Source organism: Morchella importuna, assembly GCF_003444635.1.
Source record: "Morchella importuna strain M04M26 chromosome Unknown Morimp01GS001, whole genome shotgun sequence".
NCBI classification, from domain to species: Eukaryota; Fungi; Ascomycota; class Pezizomycetes; order Pezizales; family Morchellaceae; genus Morchella; species Morchella importuna.
Window position 1 is genome coordinate 755558 of NW_025763398.1, and position 21643 is coordinate 777200.

The 21643-nt window shown below is 49.5% G+C and overlaps 5 protein-coding genes across 5 annotated transcripts; 4 read left to right on the top strand and 1 right to left on the bottom strand.

Annotated features, from left to right (window-relative positions):
• Positions 1-183: 183 nt before the first annotated feature.
• On the bottom strand, positions 184-1965 carry LAJ45_00161 (uncharacterized protein; the record flags this gene model as incomplete). The annotated part of the gene is made up of 4 exons (XM_046109763.1): positions 184-247; positions 394-462; positions 606-1501; positions 1600-1965. 4 exons carry the CDS (start codon positions 1963-1965, stop codon positions 184-186), a joined length of 1395 nt encoding a protein of 464 aa, XP_045976456.1.
• Positions 1966-2398: 433 nt separating this feature from the next.
• LAJ45_00162 (uncharacterized protein) lies at positions 2399-4982 on the top strand (the record flags this gene model as incomplete). The annotated part of the gene is made up of 4 exons (XM_046109764.1): positions 2399-2455; positions 3322-3458; positions 3858-4857; positions 4917-4982. 4 exons carry the CDS (start codon positions 2399-2401, stop codon positions 4980-4982), a joined length of 1260 nt encoding a protein of 419 aa, XP_045976457.1.
• Positions 4983-14790: 9808 nt separating this feature from the next.
• On the top strand, positions 14791-15366 carry LAJ45_00163 (uncharacterized protein; the record flags this gene model as incomplete). The annotated part of the gene is made up of 1 exon (XM_046109765.1): positions 14791-15366. The coding sequence occupies one exon, from the start codon at positions 14791-14793 to the stop codon at positions 15364-15366; it is 576 nt and encodes a 191-aa protein (XP_045976458.1).
• A 447-nt stretch (positions 15367-15813) lies between these two features.
• Positions 15814-16356, top strand: LAJ45_00164 (uncharacterized protein; the record flags this gene model as incomplete). Its single annotated transcript, XM_046109766.1, has 2 exons — positions 15814-16228; positions 16304-16356. The coding sequence occupies 2 exons, from the start codon at positions 15814-15816 to the stop codon at positions 16354-16356; spliced, it is 468 nt and encodes a 155-aa protein (XP_045976459.1).
• Positions 16357-18610: 2254 nt separating this feature from the next.
• Positions 18611-19652, top strand: LAJ45_00165 (uncharacterized protein; the record flags this gene model as incomplete). Its single annotated transcript, XM_046109767.1, has 3 exons — positions 18611-18751; positions 18852-18930; positions 19015-19652. 3 exons carry the CDS (start codon positions 18611-18613, stop codon positions 19650-19652), a joined length of 858 nt encoding a protein of 285 aa, XP_045976460.1.
• Between the last annotated feature and the right edge of the window lie 1991 nt (positions 19653-21643).

Below are 21643 nucleotides of genomic sequence, written 5' to 3' on the forward strand. Positions count from 1 at the left end.
GAAAGAAAACGCAGAAGAAAAAAGCAAAAAAGCAAAGACTGATGCACACAGCCCAAATGGGCTTAATGACAGTGGTAATAAACAACAGCCCTGACCCTTATGGGAAAGTCAAGGGTGTGGGTAAGGGTTACATACAGAACAGAGAGAAAGAGACAGGGGTTACGCCCCAAGGAAATGGATGTTCTATGACAGCCCAAGCTCGCGCTCGATGCTGCCGACGCGGGAGAAGATGAATGCTTTATCGTTCCTACAATTCACGAGAGGTGAGAGACGTCAGTAAGTATATATTCCATCTCCTCTTTCCACCTTCCGTCCTCCACCCCCTTCTCCCTCCCACCACTACCACTAGCACCACTACCACCACCAGCACGAAAGGGGAAAAAAAGAACCAACCTCAGCGAAAACTCGGCCAAATCATCCGACACCCTATTCCAGCTCCAAAACCCCTCCCACGCCAACTTCCTACTCCCCACCCACCTCCCACCACTCCTCACACTCCCCAGCCTTAGCTGCATGCGAAACAAATACCTCTCCATGCCCCTCTGCACCGTCTCCACATCCACCCGGCCGTCAGCATCAATCCGCCACCTCCCCCCGCCACATACTTTGCCACGGCGCTCGGCAGCACGCCCGTCCCCGCCCCGCCGGCCACCACCGCGGCACCGCCGCCCTGCACCCCGGTGCGTGAGAACCCGTACACCACCTCCGACGGCTCGCAGGACGTGAGGAGGGACAGAACAGTGCCGTCGTCGTAGAAGCGCAGATAGCGGTAGTACGTGACGATGTGCACGGGCGTGTTCCAGCCTGACTGCGAGGCGCCCTGCCGCACGTAGTTGCATGTGCTGATGTACACGCCGTTGAAGCGGATGCGCGGGCGCGACTGGAACATTGCGCGCCAGCTGCCGCCGTATTTGGGGAGGTGTGCCTCGTCGTCGGGGACTGGGCGCTGCTCCTCCTCCTCCTGTTCGATTTCTTCGGCTTCTACCTCTGGGACTGCGGGGGTGGTGGTGGTGGTGGGGGGGAGGAGGGAGTCGTCGTTCTCGCCGCCGAGAACGCGGCGGATGAGTGGAGTACCGTCGACGCTGACGCGCCAGTCCCAGGCCATCTTTGCGAATGCGCTGGTGCACACGTCGCGCCAGATTGCCTCCTCGGTGGACACGACGTAGGAGAGGGCTTTGCACACCTTTGCGCAGCGCGCGAAGGAGGCGATGTCGGTTGTTGCGAGCGTGTGGAGGATGTGCAGGAGGAGCTCGTGCGGGAGGGTCGTGAATGGGGAGTAGACGACTGTGTCTTCTGTCCCTGCTGGCGGGATGGCGAGGTGCGCGAAGGACTCGATGAGTGCGGCAATTGACGCCGGGGGTTGTCCCTGCGATGCTGGCGTGGCGGCGGCGGCGGTGGTGGATGTGGATGCGCCAGCGCCGGCGCTGGCGGTGGGGTGTGCGCCGGGGGTGGGCCGGGGGTAGTATTTCTCGCGGTATTGGGAGTCGACTTTGGCGTCCATCTATCATGCCCCATTAGCTACCTATCCACCTACATCTCTCTCTCCCTCTCCCCATCCCACGTAGAATCCTGCCCTCCGGGGGGTGAGGAAGAACATACCCTAAAAGCCTTCCGGTACAGACTCAGACTCTCGCCCAAGCTCCCCTGCGTCTCCCTCTCCACCGCCTTCTCATAATGCTCCAACGCGCTCGCCGGGGCCTGCGCCGACCTCCGTGTCGCCTGTGGCGACGTGCTGCGCTCCCGCTGCAGGGGCGCGAATTCCGCCCTTGCCGCTCCTCCTTCGTCGTCAGAGTCGGATTCGGGCACGGGTTCGCGGTGCGAGAGGCGGCGGGGGGCGAAGGGTGCTGGTCTGGCTGTGTGGGTGGTGGTGGTGGTGCTGGGGCCGGGGGTGGGCTGGGTGCGCGCGGTGACTTCGGCTTGCCATTGCTGGCGGAAGCGGGAGAGTTCGGTTTCGCGGTCGTCCATTGCGGGTTGTGGGGGGTGTTGGGTGTTGTGGAGTTGTGGTGGTGGTGGTGGTTGTGCGTGGGATTGGAGCTGTGGGTTCGTTGTAGCTTTTAAAGTAGCTTAAGTTGTGTAAGACGCAGGGGGGCATGCAAGTGAAGTGTTACACAGGTGCTACCTCTGCCGAGTCACAGCTCTCGCTCGATCTCGTATGCGGGATACGTAGCTGAGTCACTGGCAGTCTGTGAGTGTGAGTGAGTGAGTGAGTACTGGATGAGTAGAGCACACGAGAGTCTGCAGGCCGTGGTAGATGTGTCTGTGGAGAAGACCGAGTGTTGAACTTCTCGTTCACATGGCGGAAATAGGAGATAAGCGATAACCGAGATAGCACTGTAACCCTAACCCTGTAGCTGTGTATGTACATGGATCCCCACACCTAAGATCAGCAAACGAGATCATGTTCTGGAAGGGAGAAGGTGTTGCATCATCGGCATCACCGTTAGCTAGAGCTAGAGTAGGTAGAGGTTATCTTTGGTATGTATTTGGTGACAGGGACCCGGGGGATTGTATATAGACTCTAGAGCAGTTCAACAAAGAGAAGTGAGAACAGCAGGCAGGATCAGATACGGTATGTGGCTTTAATTCCCCTCACCGCTTGCTGTCTGTCTGTCTGCTCTCCCCAGCTTTCCCTGGCCCCGCAAGATGTCCTGCATCGATCCCTCTCTGCTGCACAAAAGATGATGGCATCGTCCAGGGTTCATTTTCCCTACCTGATACCTGATACCTGCAGCCACAAACCCTAACCCTGCGCAAAACAGCAGCGAGATGACATCGGATCTGATTGCGGGGACATTTCTCATTCGCCCGAACCGCCCACCGTGGCGAAAAGGAAAAAAAAAAAGACGTCAACGGCTTCGACCACATTCATCTCTTATCAGATCCTTTTTCTTTCCCTCCCATTCCCGCGGTAAACGGTGGCCCGCGCCCTGGCTGGTAGACTCTACCTTGGAGTAACCTCTCTACTGCTCTACTAAAGACCCCACATTTTTTTCTTTCTTTTGTAGGTACAGTACACAACGCCTGTCTAGCCGACCGAACCCGTGGAAGTGAAGAGAACGAGAGAGAAAAACGTCACCCCCCCCCAAACCAGACAGACAGATTTCTTTGATCGCGAACAGAACTCTACTTCTAGTCTGTAGTGATACCGGGAGGAGCGATAGAGAGATACCCGAGAGACCAGACATCCCCCCCCCCCCCCCCCCCGGGGCACCACAACGAAACGATGGCGAATAATACAAACCACCTACACCTAGACAGCAGCAGCGACAACTACCACTTTACAAACCACGCACCACACAGCAATTCTTACCATTCCAACAGGATGAGCGCGGCGGACGGATTCGTGACGACCGCGAGGGCCGAGACGAGTGGTGGGATCAAGGAGGAGGAGGTGGAGATAACGGCGACGCAGAAGATGTTGGCGGCTTGTTCGGGGAGTTTGTTGACGAGTTTGTTGGGTAAGTAGCGGAAAATCTGTTTGGGCTGTTCTATTTACGCCTTCTGTCCTCTTTCCTGTTGCGGGTGTGTTGGGCATTGGAGGGTTGGTGCTGCTTGGGGTGGATGATGTTGTGCTCTGCTCTTATCTGATGCAGACCCGAGTTATTGCTCGTGACGTATCTTGTCCGCAACACCACAGCTTGAGATTTGAGCTTTGGGTGTTGCGGTTTTCTTGGGCAGATTTGAGCTCTATTATACTATACCTTCCTACCTTTTATCTTATTGCCATCAGCTTTCTTTTGAGCAATGCGTCCTGTATCAATTCCTATCAGTCGTGACTCTACGTTTACCTATCCACCCCCGTCACTATGTTTCCTATATACAACTCACTATATCGTTACAATGCTAACACCTCCTAGTAACACCTCTCGACGTAGTCCGAGTACGTCTACAATCACAGCACCACACCCCCGCCCACCGCTCCTCCACGCTCCTCCGCTCCAAGATCCCCATCGCCCCCCTCACCTTCACCTCCACGACGGCCGCCCTACCCCCAACCTCGGCGTGACCGCCTGCTGCCGCGAAGTCTTCTGGCTCACGCCGACACCCACCGCCTGCCTCGCCGCAGCCCCCTCCCTCCCCTCATGCCAACTCACCGCCCCCTCCGTCCCCTCTGCCGTCGCCCACCACCGCATAAACGGCACCTTCGAAGGCCTCGTCAAGATTGCCAAACACGAGGGCCTCCCCTCCCTCTGGCGCGGCCTCTCCCCAACCCTCCTAATGGCAATCCCCGCAAACGTAATCTACTTCACCGGCTACGACTCCCTCCGCGACACCCTCTCCCCCCTCGGCCCCACCGCAGCACCCCTCATCGCCGGCTCCGCTGCCCGCACAATCGCGGCAACAGTCATCTCCCCCGTCGAGCTCTTCCGAACACGTCTCCAGGCCGCAGGAGCAGACCACACATTCTCCTCCACCCTCGCCGGCGTGCGCTCCATGGTCGCCGCTGAGGGCGTTGCATCGCTCTGGCGCGGGCTGGGGCTGACGCTCTGGCGCGACGTGCCCTTCTCCGGCGTGTACTGGTTTGGCTATGAGATGGTGAAGGCGCGGCTGCGCCGGGAGCGCGAGCAGAATTGGCATATGGGTGCGGCGCCGCTGCAGACGCTGCCGAGTGACATACATGCGGAGAGTACGTTTGTGGATGCGTTTGTGGCGGGGGCGGCGTCGGGGGCTGTTGCGGCGCTGTTGACGACGCCGTTTGATGTGGGCAAGACGAGGAGGCAGGTGGCGATGCAGGTGGGCGGCGGTGGGAGTATGCCGAGGTTGTTGTGGGGGATTTGGAGGATGGAGGGGGTGGCCGGGTTGATGAGGGGGTGTGTGCCGAGGATGTTGAAGGTTGCGCCGGCGTGTGCGATTATGGTGAGTTTGATTTTCTTCCGTTGAGTGTTTGGTGGGTGGCGGGGCTGACGGAGGGGTAGATATCGAGTTATGAAGTCGGGAAGAAGGCTGCCGCGAGGATGAACTCTAGGAGTGCGTCTTTGTGAGTTGTCGGCACGGTGCAGTGCGGTACGGTACATAGCGCAGTAGTAGCATCTGCGGTAGTAAGCAGTAAGCAGTGAGCAGTAGTAGGTGGTAGGGTGGTGGTAGACTTGGGGTAGACTGGCTGGCGGCGTCATTGCATATCTTTTCCTTGTCCGGTCCTCTTTTTGATCCATCTCCTCTTGTCTTGTCTTGTCCTTGTCCTTGTCTTGTCGTTGTCCTTGTCTTGTCGTTGTCTTGTATGAATAGGTTCTCTCCTCTCCGCGTTCTTTTTGCTGGCTTCTTTTGCTGGCTTCTTTTTTGCTCACCTCTTACTGGACCCTTACCCTGCCGATCATTCACTGGACCCCGAGTGATGTCCGGGTTCTGGAAAGTAGTATGGCGATTGCATGCATGGTTGCTTTACCGTTTTTTTTTATATTCTTTATGGGCTGGGCAGGTTGCATATTTTTTTTTTTTTTTCCTTCTCTTTTTTTTTTTTTTTTGGCTGCCCATGGCTGTCTACTCTATGGTCATGGTCAGTCATCTCTTGTCTCCATCTCCTCCTAAAATCCATGCATGGCTACATCTAGTTGTAGTTTGTTGTGGTCCCCATAACAACGATGCATGCCAGAGGGATGGCTGTGGCTGGGTTGGATACTTTACACTTTACACATGCATACTCATATCTTGGTTTTGGTTTTGGTTTGCTTTCTTGTCGATATTTTTGGAGGGAATGGGCCCCGGGGGGAAGGGGAAGGGGGGGAGGGGGGAGGGGGGGAGGGGGGGAGGGGGGGAGGGGGGGAGGGGGGGAGGGGGTTATATACATATCTTATTTTTTCCTTTCTTTTTGCTTTTGGTTGTGGATACTTTTTTTTTGTGGGTGGGTGGTGGTGGGGAGTGGGTCGGGGGGTGGGAATGGAAATGGAAAAGAGTAATATATATATATGACCTTGGCTTCAGTCTCTGTTCTGTGTGTGTGTCGTGATGTGTGTGAGGTGATACGCAGATTGGGGAGGGGGAGGGGGGGGGGGGGAGGTGGAAAGGAGGGGGTATACATATTGTAGTAACAAAGTTGAATATTTCCACGGTGTATGTTTCGGTCATGGATTATCACCCGTCTCTCGCCTCCCGCTCTGCGGGGGCTTGGCTGGATTGGCAATGCTGCCCACCCTATAATATTAAATTTGTATGGGTGATCTGTTATTTGATAAGAGAGATAACAGGATCTGTTAGTAAAGCCACGCTTTTTTTTTTTTTTTTTTTTTTTTTGGGGGGGGGGTGGGCAGCATTTTTTGCCAGACGAAGGGATAGATGGGCAGGTGTGCTGATTGTTGCTGGCTGTCGAGATAACGGTCGTGCTAGATCTGGCTGGAGATGTCACGTAAGCTAGAGATTGAGACCGGAAGGGGATCCGGAAGGCGTCCCTCCTCCCCCGAGGAGGGGATAGATAGTGGGTGTCTGATCCGCGGAGAGATTACAAGCTGTAGGCCAAGACACAGTACGCACCCGCAGGTGATTTAGTATTTGTTGATGCTATATATATGTATGACCTCACCCACAAAACTGGATTATTGGAGGCCGGTGGTGGTGGTGGTGGTGGTGGTGGATAAGAGTACTAGTATTGGTCAACGCTAGTATTTTGACTTTCTGGACCTTCCGTGGCAGCAGATATCGGTTTTGATATCACCTAGTGTACTTGTTTACTAGCAAAAGAATTAGAAAATATAAGTGACGGAAATAGGGATTGAACGGCGCCACTCCATACAAACTATCTTTGCCCTGGGCAACCCCATGTTCTGGTTCTTTTACTGGTACGCAAGCATACTACAATTATCCAGCCTAAACAATTTGTAGGATATGGCGGGTAGCTACGCTGGCGGGGTATATCAGTGCAGACACGCACCGGGTGTGAGTTCTTGGCGCTCGAGTGATGGATCATGATTCTATATCCTTAGCCGTTTTTTTTGTTTAGTTCGTTAATTATATATAGCCTTACGGCTGTATTCCTCAACAGAGATAGTCGGCCCTTCAATCTACGAGATAAGATAAGACTGGGCGTGGCCTTAAGCTTAGGGAATACTAAAAGCCATGCACCACCTCTATTTTGAATCACCCCGGTCGAGCACTTATGCTATAGTGCCCCCTTCGGAAGACAGGAAGTCCTTGATATGACCCAGCTAGGCTTCTGGACGCCAGCAGCACAGGTGCACCTATTAAAATAAGTGCTTCGTCTATCCACGTAGTGGTTGCGGCTACCTGGCCAGACTATCCCGCGTCTATTGCAATCATATATGCCCTAGTACTATATATTAAACCCAGTAAAGTCCCCTTTGTAAATGGAGCCTAATGCTATCATGTGATGGGAAACTTCTCGTGTTCCTTCGGCGGATGCATCATGATTTATCACTCGACTAGGTTACTTCCGTGACTTTGGGGCTTCCGGGTTTGAGGGGCTAGTGTTGTGAAAGGGCTACTGGTGATAATACTTAGCAGAAAAGCTAGATAGCGCGGTGAAATAGAAGTGGGGCCTGTGTGGTCGAGTAGGTGTCGTGCTTTAGAAAGGTCTGTTCTGTGATCCGGTGAGACTATTCGCAGCTTTGAATTTGATGTGCAAACTACATTTATCAAGGGGATTTTTCCCGCCATTACTGACTTGGATAATTCTAGTAGATGATGGGGGCTATGCTGTACGTTTACTCTTGTGTCGAACAGCTCATTGATTTTAATCATAGATCATCACTCGCATGCCATAACACTCGTATTTATGTTTTTTTTTTTTTTGTTTAATTCATTAATTGCATGCAACTTTACAGTTATGGCAATACCCTTGAACTGCCCCTTCTCTTCCGCCTCCTCTCGTATTTATGTTTAGTGATTCCGTTAATTGATCTGATATACGGCTCGGGGTTTATTGGAATTGTCTTAGTCGTTGCTGACGGCTTTTTACCCGCCTCGAGGTTAATATTTCCAGTTTAATCAATCATAACCGTGACAGTTGTAATGCTAGATCGATACACCCTGGTCAATACCAGGGGTTCATATGCGTACATGTCCACTTCCTTCATACGTGGTACTCATTTCCCTGTAAAGGTGGACGGAGGGAGTTTCTGGTGGTAAACGTCTATACTGATGGGGGCCGGAGGCGAAGACCAGCGAGCGTCATGATATCCAGGTTGTATACCCGAATGAATTAGATAATTGATCGATCAATGTTCCTTTTCTTGATAAGACTTTCAGATTTTATACCTTCCTAGAAAGGACAACTATGGTATGATTAGTCCAGAGCCTGTACGTCAGACAAGGCAAGAAACCCCTAACGCTCTGTAGCCCTAAGACGTCATGGATTGTTCTCCAACCTTCCAGCCATTTCTTTTCGTGCTGCACATATTGCTATGATGCACGTAAAGCAGGTATAGGTATGCTGCTACCTATCGGAAGCTGTTCCGGGCGAGATAGGAGTGCATCTTCTTTATCACAAAACGTCATGTCAAGATTGACACATGGTGTTCGCTGCGATGGTTAAGGCTACATGATGCCTCTTTTGACGGCTGCTGCCTTGTTCATTTTTTCTTGCATTGCCTTATCTTTGTAGCAAAATGGGCCAGCAGGTTTTGATAGGTTACTGGATTGAATGGTTCTATCTTCTTCTCATTTCCGTACATTGCCTCTTCTAGTTGCCTGAAACATTTATGCTATATAAATGTTTCGAGAATCCCATGCCTCCAACTAAACCTCCTGTTTGCATTGAAGATGTGCGGTATCGTCAACTACATCATATATTAGAGTACAACCAAAACTCGAGAAAAATTGACCAGCTCCGGTGAGATCAAAACTACTTCTATGAGAGACTTCTGATACAAATCAATTAACGAACACCAACCAACCAAGAAGCCTGATACAGATCGATGCCATTCAACCAATCACCCGGAAGATAATCCCTGGATCCCGGAGATAGCCAATTTTTCAAGTCTTGGAGGTACTACCGCTGTATTTGAGAAAACTCGTTGCGCTGCAGCTGGGGTCTTCTCTACCAAATCTTGCATATTGACGTCCAAATACTGCCTCTGGTGGCTTATACCCCTGCTGCAGCGCAACGAGTTTTCTCAAATACAGCGGTAGGCCACCACCAAGATACCGTACCTTTCCTCCCGGGCTCAGATTGGGGGGGGGGGGGGGGACGGTGATGTGGTTTGGGGGTCGGGCTGGGTCTTCCAAACACCTGATTAAGGAAGGGAGAGGCGGAGGCGAGCAGGCAGAGCGTTCTCATCTCTGTTTTCCTCTTCATACCCTTTCTCAGACCTCACACAGAATGCTGTCAGGATTTAGTGGGGTTGACTTGCCATGGTTGCATCCTCTCGGCAGTTGTGGATTTGTTGTTCTCGAGAATGACCCAACATTCCGGGTCTCGAGACGTTGAACTAAGAGACTTTAAACGTGTGGTTATTGTGGTCTTAACTTAGATGTGAAGCGAATGCTTAGCCTGCCCGCCTAAAGGCCCCCCCCCCAAAAAAAAAAAAAAAAAAAAAAAAAAAAAAGCCTGGAGGATAATGCAGTCCAAATCGTTCCATTGACGTCTAAATATTCTATTCATTGGTGCGGCCTATATCCCCATTCTCAAACTCCATCCGGGCTACCATCCCGCATTTATGTTTTGTGTACATGTACATAGTTATGTCGACACGCAATCGGAAAGAGTAGAGCCCTTTTTGTATGTAATACCCTGATAATTTGAGCTAGTCGACTGTCGACATATGCAAGTACGTACGTTGAGCGTCTCGAGTCTCGGGCCATGTATATCATATCTTAAGCTGGGTATAGGACGTCAAGGCTCGGCCCCAGCCTTCTCTAATTCTTCTGTTTGTTGTTCAATTATATCGACCCTTGCTGTAAAAATATTCTTGTGTAACGTACACCCGTTTTAGGCGTAAACTGCAGGCCTCATGTAGGTACACACATACTCGGGGCAGGTAAAAAGTACCGGACAATGCAAGTTTTGTCTCTGGGATTTTTTTGCAGTAGTTCACGCCTAGCACGCGCGCCCATTGGTGAACCAAAAACCTGCATTGTCCGGTACTTTTTACCTGCCCCGAGTACGGTGATAGTTTATTTTCGTGTAGCCGATGGGGAAGGCTGAGCTGCACGAATGATTTTGCAACTACTCGTAATTTCATAGTGTTTGTGAACACAGCTGGGTCTGCATTAGACTGCATACACCAAAATCTGGAGCCTTATGCAGGATTTTGCGGGTATGCAACCCAGTTGTGTTCACAAACGCTATGAAATTACGAGTAGAAGGCGCGATTGAGAAGGGTCGATGTAATCTTGTCCCTAGACCCATTTGGTAATATCTTGGTGGTGGTGGTGGTTGAGTGGGTCTGGTGTGCCTACCCAAAAAGTTTGTACTGTCAAAACCACGATCCATCCGGCCCTCTCTTGGAACCAGACCCTAACTACTGGTGTTGACTACACTCACTCACGGGGTGAAGGCGGATCCTGTCTGATGGTGGTCAGGGATTTGAGGCCAATAAAAGTATGGACGCCAAGGGCAAATTACTGCAAACAGAACCATCAGACAGGATCCGCCGTCAGCGGTGAGCGACTGTACTCAACCCTGTCAAAGTATAATTTTTGCCAACAGCCCGTTACAGCAAGTTCCGTAATACTAGGCTCAAATTACTTTTACACAAATAGTGTGATTTTTTAAATAATAGTCTACTTAGGAAGCCCGAGCCCGATATTCTCCCGAAAAGGTAATTTCAACTGCCCAGATATAGCCTATATAGGCTATCCTTCGAGAATTGTACTATGAGTTGAGAACGCTTTCTGAGCCTAGTATTATGAAACTTGCTGTAATACTAAACTGAAGACCCTGGCACTGCTTGCAGGACGTGTATCATATGGGTGTCGATCTAGTAAAAGTTTTAAAACCGTACTCCGCACAGCCAAATCCTTATTCCGAATAACCACACAAGCGATAATCTTCAGACATTCCTAAAGCCCAAAGAACCTTGGTGAAGGCCCAGGATTAATTTTTCGACCATCCCCCCCCACCAATTGGAAGCTGGAGAGCGCGGTAGCGAATTGGTGAGGCCTTGTTGCGTAAATCGACACCCATGGATATATCACTTTTTTTTTAGGAATATATACGCCGTCAAATACCCGCCCCAGAATACCAATCCTTAGAATTATCCTTTTCGAGTATTCCTCATACTATTTAGGCCAAGATCCCCTTATAATGCATGCAGGGTGGTCTTTGATATTTAATTTAGTGTTAACACCTCCGGCCCATATTCGAACAGTTCCTGGGCCATGGGGTGAAGTCGACCAGCTGCAGGGTTCGTGTTCTAGCTCGAAGTGATGATTTCTGGTACCTGGTTCTGACATGTCCGAGTCATGGCTTGTGATCCCATTTTTTTAGACTAACAGAGAATATAATTTCTGAGGCACACTATAGCTACAAGAGATGTGTGGTGCATGGGGTGGAGGGGGAGGATGCGTGGTGCATGGGGTAGAGGGGGGAGGACGCGCTCGCACGTGGATATCGCGTCGATTTTAATATTTTCTGTGCTGGTATCACGCCGCGGCGCCGATCGCGAGGAAGGCTAGTTTTGACGTGTAGCGCAGTTTGCCCCGGAGGGGAAGAGGTGGAGTGCTTATCTGCACTTGCATGGAGGGGGAGAGAGGAGAGAGAGAAAGGGTATTGTATAAGCGCATGTGCAGGGAGCTAGATAGAGAAGTTGATGTAGGTGCATGTACCTGTTCCTCCTATATACTGTGTAGGCGCGGCCGCTTACACTGCCTCAGGAAGTGGTAAGACGTTTTTTTTCTCTCAGCTTTGGGAGTACCTCTCTTAGAATGCAAAGTAAACCTTGAATGATTGATCGGTATCAACAGAATTATTGTGGAATTGAGGTGTGCAGGAATTCTCTGTTCTCGGTGAAGATTTGAGCAATACCTAGCACTTACCAGACCAGGCCCTTGATCCCTGTTTTCACCAGAAGCTGTACTTGCAAGCGACCAGGACAGGAGCTTCTGGGGATGGTGCCATGCATCCCATGCTCCTAGCCCCAGAATTCACATTTTTGCCCTTCTGCTGGTAACGAAACTTAGGTTCCGTAGGGTTCATAGGCCGAATCGGAGTGCCTCCTGATCATAGTCTATCGCTTGAGCTAGTAAGATTTAGAGAGTGAGATGAGATTTAGAGGATCAGTGTTTCCAGTGGTTCTTGGGCCATGCTAGGGTAGAAGTTTGTGTAGCGCATGGAATGATGTAAAACTGCTAATTCTAGTGGACCGTACCTCATGCGCAAATATCTTCGAGTCCTCATCTACACTTTATTTCTATCGTTGGATTAAGGGGCTGGTTTCCTTTACATAATAGAACAGTACGGTACCTTTTCCAGAAGAATTGGGCCTACCGTAACAGAACTAAAGAGTTAAACTATAAAGGCACTTGTTGTAGTATCAGGAGTTAATACTACTGATATACCTATCAGTCTATACGTACGCATATAAATAGATATCCTACCTCTTTGAGCCTTCTTTACTTTCTACAATCATGTAAAACTTAAGTGTTAGAAATCGGCTCGTACTCATACCGGCCATAGCGCTCCCACCCATAAGGCCCTGGTTCCTAGCACATCAGGCACACCTTCCGTAAATTAGATAACACCAAAAAGGTCCCCCCGTAAGTGTTTATTATTATCATAATGCGAAAAGCATCCCTTCGTCTACAGCTCCCAAATTGCAAAGTTAGTCGAGCACTGCTCGATTATTAACAATGTCCATAGTCCCGAGTATTCAGAATTACCAAAGATTTAGAGCCGATGAGACTGAAAGTTGGGTACAGATAGGCACATGTGCACGTGCACACGCGCCCCCGAGCGGGGCCAGGGCGTGGGGCCCGGGGGGGGATAGACCCCAAACAAAACGGATGGCTCGACATGTCCCAATACCTTATATATACTAGCTACGTTCCCAAAGAATATTGCAAGCAGAGATTCCTACATCAGACACGAACAGAAACCTCTAAAATATGGATACTACGGAAAGCATCATTGTTACGATTCAACTTGTAGAAAAAATCATATCCTTGGCCTATCGGTATATCGATGGAGCGAGAAAAGCTTCAAGAGGCCTTATCAATCTTTCACGAGAGCTTGGTTCTCTTACTCAAGTCCTCCAATGCTTACAAACCTATATCAAATCGAACCCACACTCAGAGGTATTGTGGAAACTTGATGAGAAGGACGGGCTACTCCAGGAATTTTTTGCAGAGTTGCAGGAGCTTCAAAGCAAGATGGAGCCTAAAAGCGGATTGAGAGGTGTGCTTCAACGCATGAAATGGCCGTTACAGGAGAGACAGATATCACGGCACATTTCACAAATCGAAAGGCATAAAAGTTCCCTCACTCTTGTAATGCAACTAGAAGGGATGTATGTCTACCATTACAGACACCCAATCCTGATTTTAACATTAGACTAATCTTAAACAGGTCTGTATTGAATCAAATCAGAAAAAACACTCAGGATATGGTAGACAATCAGGGCTTGCGGATGCGCGTGGAAAACATACGTCTACCTCTATCTCAGCTATCATACCTCCGTACCATACCTTACTAGCCCCGTTTATTTCACGCTTATCTTTCCCGGATTTTGTATTCAACTTTTCTTAGTGTGGTTAATGGGTTGTTCGAGGTGAGAAGAGACAAGTGCCTTGAGGTGCCTCTGCCTTGTACATTTATAGTCCATATCTAGTCTATTTGACCGCAAAGAGAAGGAAGGTTTGCCTCGAGCATTCTCGCCTTGCGGACCCCCCATGCCTATCTCGAGGAAGAGCACACTCTTTTGAGATTCTTTTTTGGGGGCTCCCCCCGGGGCTCTAGCTTGGGTTTTCGTTGCCATTTGTTCGGGGCCATTCAAGTATTTGACGAGTTCACGAATGGACCCGGGCCCTCCGTGAATGGCCTATAGCCCCCATACATTCATAGAAAGTCCAGTCCACCAGTGGATGGTTCCAAAAGAATATGGTCCCCTGCACCTAAATATGGTTTAAGTAACCCTAAACGCACAACTCCAAATATTGATCTAGGTGTACTTGCGGTGAAGTTAAGTATTGTCTCTCGCGATAGCAACCACCGACCCCGCGATTTACTTAGGCCCGCCAACCACCACCATAACCATGATAGTTAAAGCAGGAGACGATTACTTTTGAGCATAAAATGAGTATGACTTTAATAGTACACTTGGTTTTAGACATTGGTTGTTGTTTTGTAGGTTTTCAAGTTTAGTGGAGTTGAATACCGCAAGTACCAAGATGCCTAGAAAGCCCATAAAAAAAGTAAATCTCATCTTTGGTTGGTGGCTGACATTTCAGTAAACTACTACGCATGTTGGGGTAAGTCTGTTGACAGTGGCCGTAGTACATTTTGACACACCGAGATGCTGACTCATCCACAGCACAATCAACTGATGTCCACAAACGGCATAGCGCGGTAGCTACCAGGGACTTCCAGAAGCTTCGACAGGGTTCTTACCAACTTCGCGAGCTTTCGAGGGTGATTCGCAATAGATACTGGGTTGGTAAGAGGCATCTAGATATTTCCAAGTGTCGAGTCAAAGATGGTTATAAATGTTGCGATGTTTCCCAGTGTCGAGGAGTATCATCATCAGAAAAAAATCAAGACAAGTCTACTACCACTATCTACTATCTCACTAGCACTACACACCTACCTAGCTAGCTATTAAAGCTCCAAAGCCTCGCAAACCTCTCAAAACCATACCTAAAACCAAAATCATATCTACCAAAAACCTAAGCATACTATCATCCACAATGCCACACTACACCACCACCCCCGACTTCCCCACACTCTTCTTCCACAGCCTCGAGCCGCAGCGCCACACCTTCTCCCCGAAGTTCGACGTCTACGAGACTACCAGCTCCTACACGCTCGAAGGCGATCTTCCCGGCCTCGAGAAGCAAAACCTCAGTATCGAGTTCACCGACCCCGTAACGCTCGTCATAAAGGGCCACATCTCTAAGGAGTCCTCCATAACCACCTCCGAGACGCCCAAGAGCGAGACTCCCAAAGGCGGGTCACGAACATCCTCGCCGGTCCGATCCCTCAAAGCCACGGTCGAGGACGATGTCGACGAGGAGGACAAACAGAAGCGCGAGGTGAAGAAGAAGAGTGAAGAGGTGGTAGAGAAGCGTGGCGAGAAGCGGAAGGAGAAGGAGTTCAAGACAAGGCAGTGGGTGAGTGAGAGGACGGTCGGCGCGTTCCAGAGGAGCTTTACGTTTCCGGCGGGTATTGAGCAGGAGGGGGTGACAGCGGCGTTGGAGCATGGGGTATTGAGGATTGTGGTGCCGAAGATGGCGCCGGTGTCAAGGAGGATTGAGATCTCATAGGTTTAATTTGATCGGGTTGATTAGTTGTTTGCTTGTCTTTCCTTTCTAATTTTTGCCTATTCTTTATGATTTGCAATTGGTTTTAGATTTTTTTCCTTGATTGTATTATTAATTTTTTGGTTACTGGGAGTCTCCTTGGGTTGATTGATGTCTTCTTGCTTGTATCGATACCTATTTGTAACGTTAATGAAGCTGGTTGGTTCCGCGATAATCATCACCTCATAAGAAAAATTACCTATATCATAATACCCTCTCTTCAAATAAACATCATCATATGCCTTCTCAATACGCTTCGCCGGTTGCAGCCTTTCGAAGATCATTCCCATCCCAAGAGCTTCGGATACCGCTGCAGTCGGCAATGACATCATCACCGAAACACTCCCGCAGCATATAAACCCCACCGCACTTCTACCTCCCAAGCCCAAATCCGCACAAACATCCAAAAAAATGGCATCTTACGACAGTCTCAAAACCGCCGCCACTTCCCTCTGTACCGCCTTCGCCACCGAGCAGCCGCCCTCCACGCTCCTCACCCACTTCAGCACCACCCCGCCGCCCATCGCGCACGAGCACGGTCTGCCGTGCCTCGCGCCGTTCGTCGGCCGCGAGTTCCGGGGCGCCAATGAGGTAGCCAAGTACTTCGGCATCCTGGCAGACCAACTGTCGTTCCGCAACATGGAATTTGACGACTACGTAGTCGACACAAGAGAGCAAAAGGTGAGTGTGCGGGGACGGTCGAGATTCGTTTGGACGGCAACGGGCGAAGCGTGGAATGAGGTGTTTACGTATACGTTGGGCTTTGTGGAGGAGGACGGGGAGATCAAGGTGAGCAAGTATGAGGTGTGGGCGGATACAGGTGCTGGTGAGTAACTGATTAGTGTATATAATTGATGTTGGTGGAAACGGTGGGTTGGCTGATGGTGATGACTGTAATTAGCTTATCTGGCGCGGAAAGGGAAATTGAAAGAGTGCGAAACGCAGAACGATTAATTTGAGTTGGGGTAAGCTGCTGCCTACCCGCCCCATGGCCGCCTACCCGCCCCTGTACATCCCCGTCGCCGCACCGGCGGCCTTGGAGGTTATGTAGTTGCAGAGCTAGCTGCAGGGTGTGTAGATGAAACATGATCTGTGTATGTCTGCATACCACATCGGGACAAAAAATAAAATACAGAAACACAAGCGAGATTTGCAAAGGCCACCCACAGACGGGGCGCCTAGCCGTGTTCGGGTGGTTCCAAGACAGGTCGTCAAAGTGCACTTATGTACCCTAGAGTGATTCCCAAATGCCTGCAGTGTGTTCAAAGTTCAGTCAGTGTGTTCCTCCCTTCCAAGGTGGAAATTTGCCCAAACAGAATTGAATTGATCAGACCGCCGCGCCGCCGTCATGTTCTGTCCACTATCCTGCATATCCATTCTTGCTCCGACGTGAATCTACGAAACTTCCGACCCGCGCATGGGAATTCATCTACTCCAGAACAGCACTTTCACCTCTTGGTAGGGGAAAAGAGAAACCTCGATGACGATGGCGACGGCTAGTCGCTGAAGGTGGAGCTCATATAGACAAGAAACTTGGCCCGATGCTAGAGGAAGAGTACCCCACGCAACAAGGTTTATTAACATCCAAGGCATGAACAGTTATAAAATTTGAACCAGTGGGGGAGAGGGAGAGGAAGCTTTCCAGAATCCGGATCACTCCAGCACTGCCCCTGCCTGCTTGCCCCAGAGCAGCGAAATGCGGACCAGTTTCGTTTCTGCTCTACGTTACGGACAATCCCGTTGGTCATTGGGGCGGCGGTTGGTCCCTCGAGTGATCTTTTGTGCACAGAGCTTGCGGTTTCCGGCATCTAGCCACGGTCTCCACTAAAAACGGCTTGGCTCAGCCCCGTGCCGTAGCCTAGCAACACCACCCCTAAACAGTACTATTTCGTCTGAAAGTGGATATCTAAACACCAGGCTGTCGTCCGTATGGGGATGGCACCTATGCTATAGGGGGAGCTGCTATGAGACAATTAGCGACCGATTGGTTCAAAGTTCAAAGGGAAAAAAAAGATCTCCCTTTTTTTTTCTTCGCTGTTTGAGCCCAGAGGATTAATGGCTAGGGCGCCAATTAGTAACCTCATGATTGGGGTTACTAAAGGCTTGGCTATAGCAACTATCGAACATTCGTGGAAGACCTCCCCCCTTCCCCCCCTTTTCGAGAAATTCAGGCACATCTTGCAAGGCATTGTGAATAAATGGCCAGTAGGAATAACTTCTTATTCGTTGTGCCACCAAAGGACGGGCGGCCCGCGGGTCTTCCAGCCGTGGAAATCTCGAATCTTGAATTGATTATTACTCCCAGGACCCTTGCTCTCTCCTAGCTGAGCTGTCCTACCCACATCATGCTGGTAATGCGAACCTCAAGCTCGAAGAAAAAACTCTAAATCCAGATCCACGGGTTGGTTTTCGACATTTGGCGAATTGGAGTAAAATGTCTCGGTTGAAGTTCTCCAAAGCTTGATTCGTCGTCGGTTAAGGAAGGAGCGATTGGATATTGAGTCGGGACCAGGGGAGGGGGAAGTTTACCCCCGAGAAAACTGGGGAAAGGAAGAAACAAACCCCAAACCTATCACGGCGAATTGCTCTTTTTTTTTCAAACGGGAGTCGAATTTCTGGTCTTACTTGTGTACATACATGTACGTACGTACACGCAGACGTATCAAATGTGGCGCATATAATAATTATAACCCACCCCCTGACCGTGATAAATATCTTCAAGAGGAGGAAGATTGAAGCTTGACAGACAACAGGCCTACTAATTGTTAGGATTGAAGCATAATGACGGTTTACCATACCCGATCCTTGCCACACTATTGTTTACAGCGTTTAAACATCATCGTGCACGGGGGCGGTGTTACCCACCCACCCGTCGCTATGCACCATGGGACTCATTCCCTGCCTAGCCATGCGGCTAGGCTATATAGGGAGATTTGGAGCTAGGTTACTATGATACTGAGATATAACTCTAACCCCACTGCCCCCAATCCCATCTTTCTTTCTTTTCTCTTTCAATCCCCCGTTGGCAAAATCTCACTCCTTTGATACGCCCGCCGTCCTTTGGATTCCGCCCTCTTTTTTTTTTTCCCAGCTATTGTTTTTTACTCGCCTTTGTGCGTCCATTCTTTTTTAAACACGCAGATCAGTATACTATACATACAGACATATACAAAATAACAACAAACAAATTAATTATCTAGAAACAAACATGCAGTTTTCAACACTTGTTTCAATTGCCCTTTCGTTTGCAGCCGTCGTTTGTGCTCAGCAAAAGACAGGCCAGAATGCGTTCACGCACCCGCTCGGTGGCACGATAGACGCCTCAGAACCCCTGACGTTGAAGTGGACTGTATGATAATAGTCCTTTCTTCAATACCTTCCTGGCGGACGTCACTGCTACAATTTTGCTTGGGGTTATGGATCTGACTGTGGTCCATTATTATTATTAGCCTACTACAACGGGAACCGTCACTATCAAGCTCTTGAAGGGACCAACAACAAATATCCTCGATATCGACATAGTTGCAAGTATGTTATCTATTTACTCCCTACTATTACCACATCAGTCCATGAATAGGAACGTATTTCTAACCTTACACCAACTATCCATAGCCTACATCGAAAACTCCGGATCATACACATGGAACATCCCCCAAAGTCTCCAAGACAGCGGTACCATGCCCGAAGGCGACAAATACGGTTTTAAAATCCTCGACGATGCAACTGGCACCTACGAGTATAGTCCCCCATTCGACATTTCCGTCCCCGGTTCTACATACGGCGGTGCTTCTGGGACCTCCGACTCTTCAGCCTCTTCAGCGGTCGAGTCAACTTCAAAAAAGGCCACCTCCACCTCTGCTGCTGCGAGCACATCTGCTGCGCAGAAGACCACCGCAATCGCACAGAGTACTACCGTGGAGGCAACTGCTACACCAACCGTCATCCAGGAGCAACCCGTTGAGACAGAAGCGTCGGCCGTAGCGACCACTTTCGCGACAAAGACCACTGCTGCTGCAAAGGCTACTAGCACATCGGCTGATACTGAGGCTACAGAGTCACAGGGCTCTCCCCCAAACATCTTGTTTATTGCCGGTATCGGTGCGGGTGGTATCGTTCTCTGCGGATTCATCATTCTGGGTCTCTGCATGTGCTGCAGGTCAAAGAAGAGAAAGTCAACCTCGCCTATCGAGAACACCATGTCACAGAGACATAGCAAGATGTACGGAAACGGAATGTACAACCGCGTTTAATCCAAACAACCCCACACTACAAAAAAAACCAGTGAGTGACGACTTTGGCGTTTATTTTTATATATATATATAGGAGGTGAAAAAAAAGGAGGGGAGAGAGATGGAGGGAGATATTCTGATTCTTTGGAGGAGAAGCCTATGGAAAAGAAAAAGAAAAAAAATGGACAGACTATCAGACCGGCCAAACCAGCTTGCCTGGTCCCTCACCGTCTATCTGTCAGTGGATGCTTTTTTCTTTTCCCTGGTGCGGCTTTTTTTTACAACTATTCGTCATTGGGCGTGGTCCTGTTTCTTGTTTTATCATGGGTTTATGTATGGAAACGATTTTTCCAGCGGGGAAAGGGGGGGAAAGGGGGGACACTTTGCGGTTGCGGCGCGGCGTTTTCTCTTTTTATTTTTATATCTTTTTTTTGAAGAAAAAAACCTGCAACTTTTTTTTTTCTTTCCTTCTTTGTGATTGTTAATCTTATACATATGCGTAGTGTAATACTAGAGTTTCAAAAAATTCATTGGAAATATATCATGTTTCCTACCCCCCCCCCCCCCCCCCGCATCGCATGGCAAGGCTTTTTTTCGAATGGTGATGGACCTAGGCCTTGTGTTTGAGAGGTGCAGGTGAGGTGCGCGCGGTGTCGATCTATGTGTGCTCAGCTGCAGGTACACAATCTCAACTGACACTAAGTTTGATAGTGCTGCTACCCCCGGCTTATGTAGAGCACGGCCCGCCGCGTCACATACAATACATACATGTACTTGCTCTAGTGGGATGTATACCGGTAGTGGGAAATGGAGCTGCTAGTTGGGCCCATACCCCCGTGGAGGGAATATGACCACAGAATCACTTGTTGTAAATTTCATCTTTTAAAAATTTATTGCCAGCTTGATTACATGTATCTTAGCAGCTCACTCATAATTTGGGTCTCCCTCTCTCTCCCAATGTTCAGGGCCGGATCTATGTAGGATTGGGCTGATTTAGCGAAACATTTTCTGACAATATTCTTTTATAGTATAGTAGATAGTCCCTATTACCCTACTCTTATAACTTAGAACACCTCATCTACGATGCCCGTTTATATAATTAACTATATCATCTTCATAGGATATCACTCGCTCGCGCTACTTGTTAGTTCCTGGCGACGTCGGTTACTCGTATTAGAGATAAGCGTGCTTGGGGGATTCGTAGAGTCTGTTCGAGCGTAGATGATTAGAATAGTGCTTGTATTTGAGTTGTCTGGTTTGTAATCACGTATATATTGAAATGTCCAGTGGGGCAGCTAGGAAGTTTCAGCAACGTTGTGTGGATTTGGGATATGGGTTATGCAAAGACTAAGGGCTAGCTAGTAGTGAGTTGGGGGTGGGAGTTTTGTTGGTTGGTTCTGATATTCCTTACAAATATTCTATACGACGTTGCTAGTAGGATCAACCTGTATACATATACGTAAACGATTGAAGTGCTGGCCATAGGCTTAGCCGGGAGCGAGCAAGTAGGAGGCGTCGGCGGAGAGGGGGCTAGTTCCCTGAGCGCATGATCAAGTCATCAACATTGATCGGCTTAATTCTGTCTCCATATATCCGTTTTCATATCTTCTCCTGACTGAAATACAACGTGCTGAATGACGTCGTCCCAACTTTCATCACATACTTCTTAGGTCCGTACGTCCTATGTATGCTGTATATGCCGTGTGAAGAGATCTAGCAATGAAGCTCACCGACCTTCATACTCCAGCTTCACCCGACGTCGGTCCAAAAGGGGTTGTATTGATCACGCTAGCTGGACCCATACTGCCGCGGTTCCCTCTCTACACTCGGTCGAAACTCATCTATGTGGTTATATACGTCTCTGCAGGAGATTTCCCACACCCCACGTGTGGTATAGATCCCCCTGGTCTGCCCAGAGCTTTATTGAGGCGAGTTTCGTCGCCTTTTGGGACGCAGAACGCTGGTCGACACCGGTGATGTTACCGAGTGATAGTCTGTGACTGCTGGTTCGA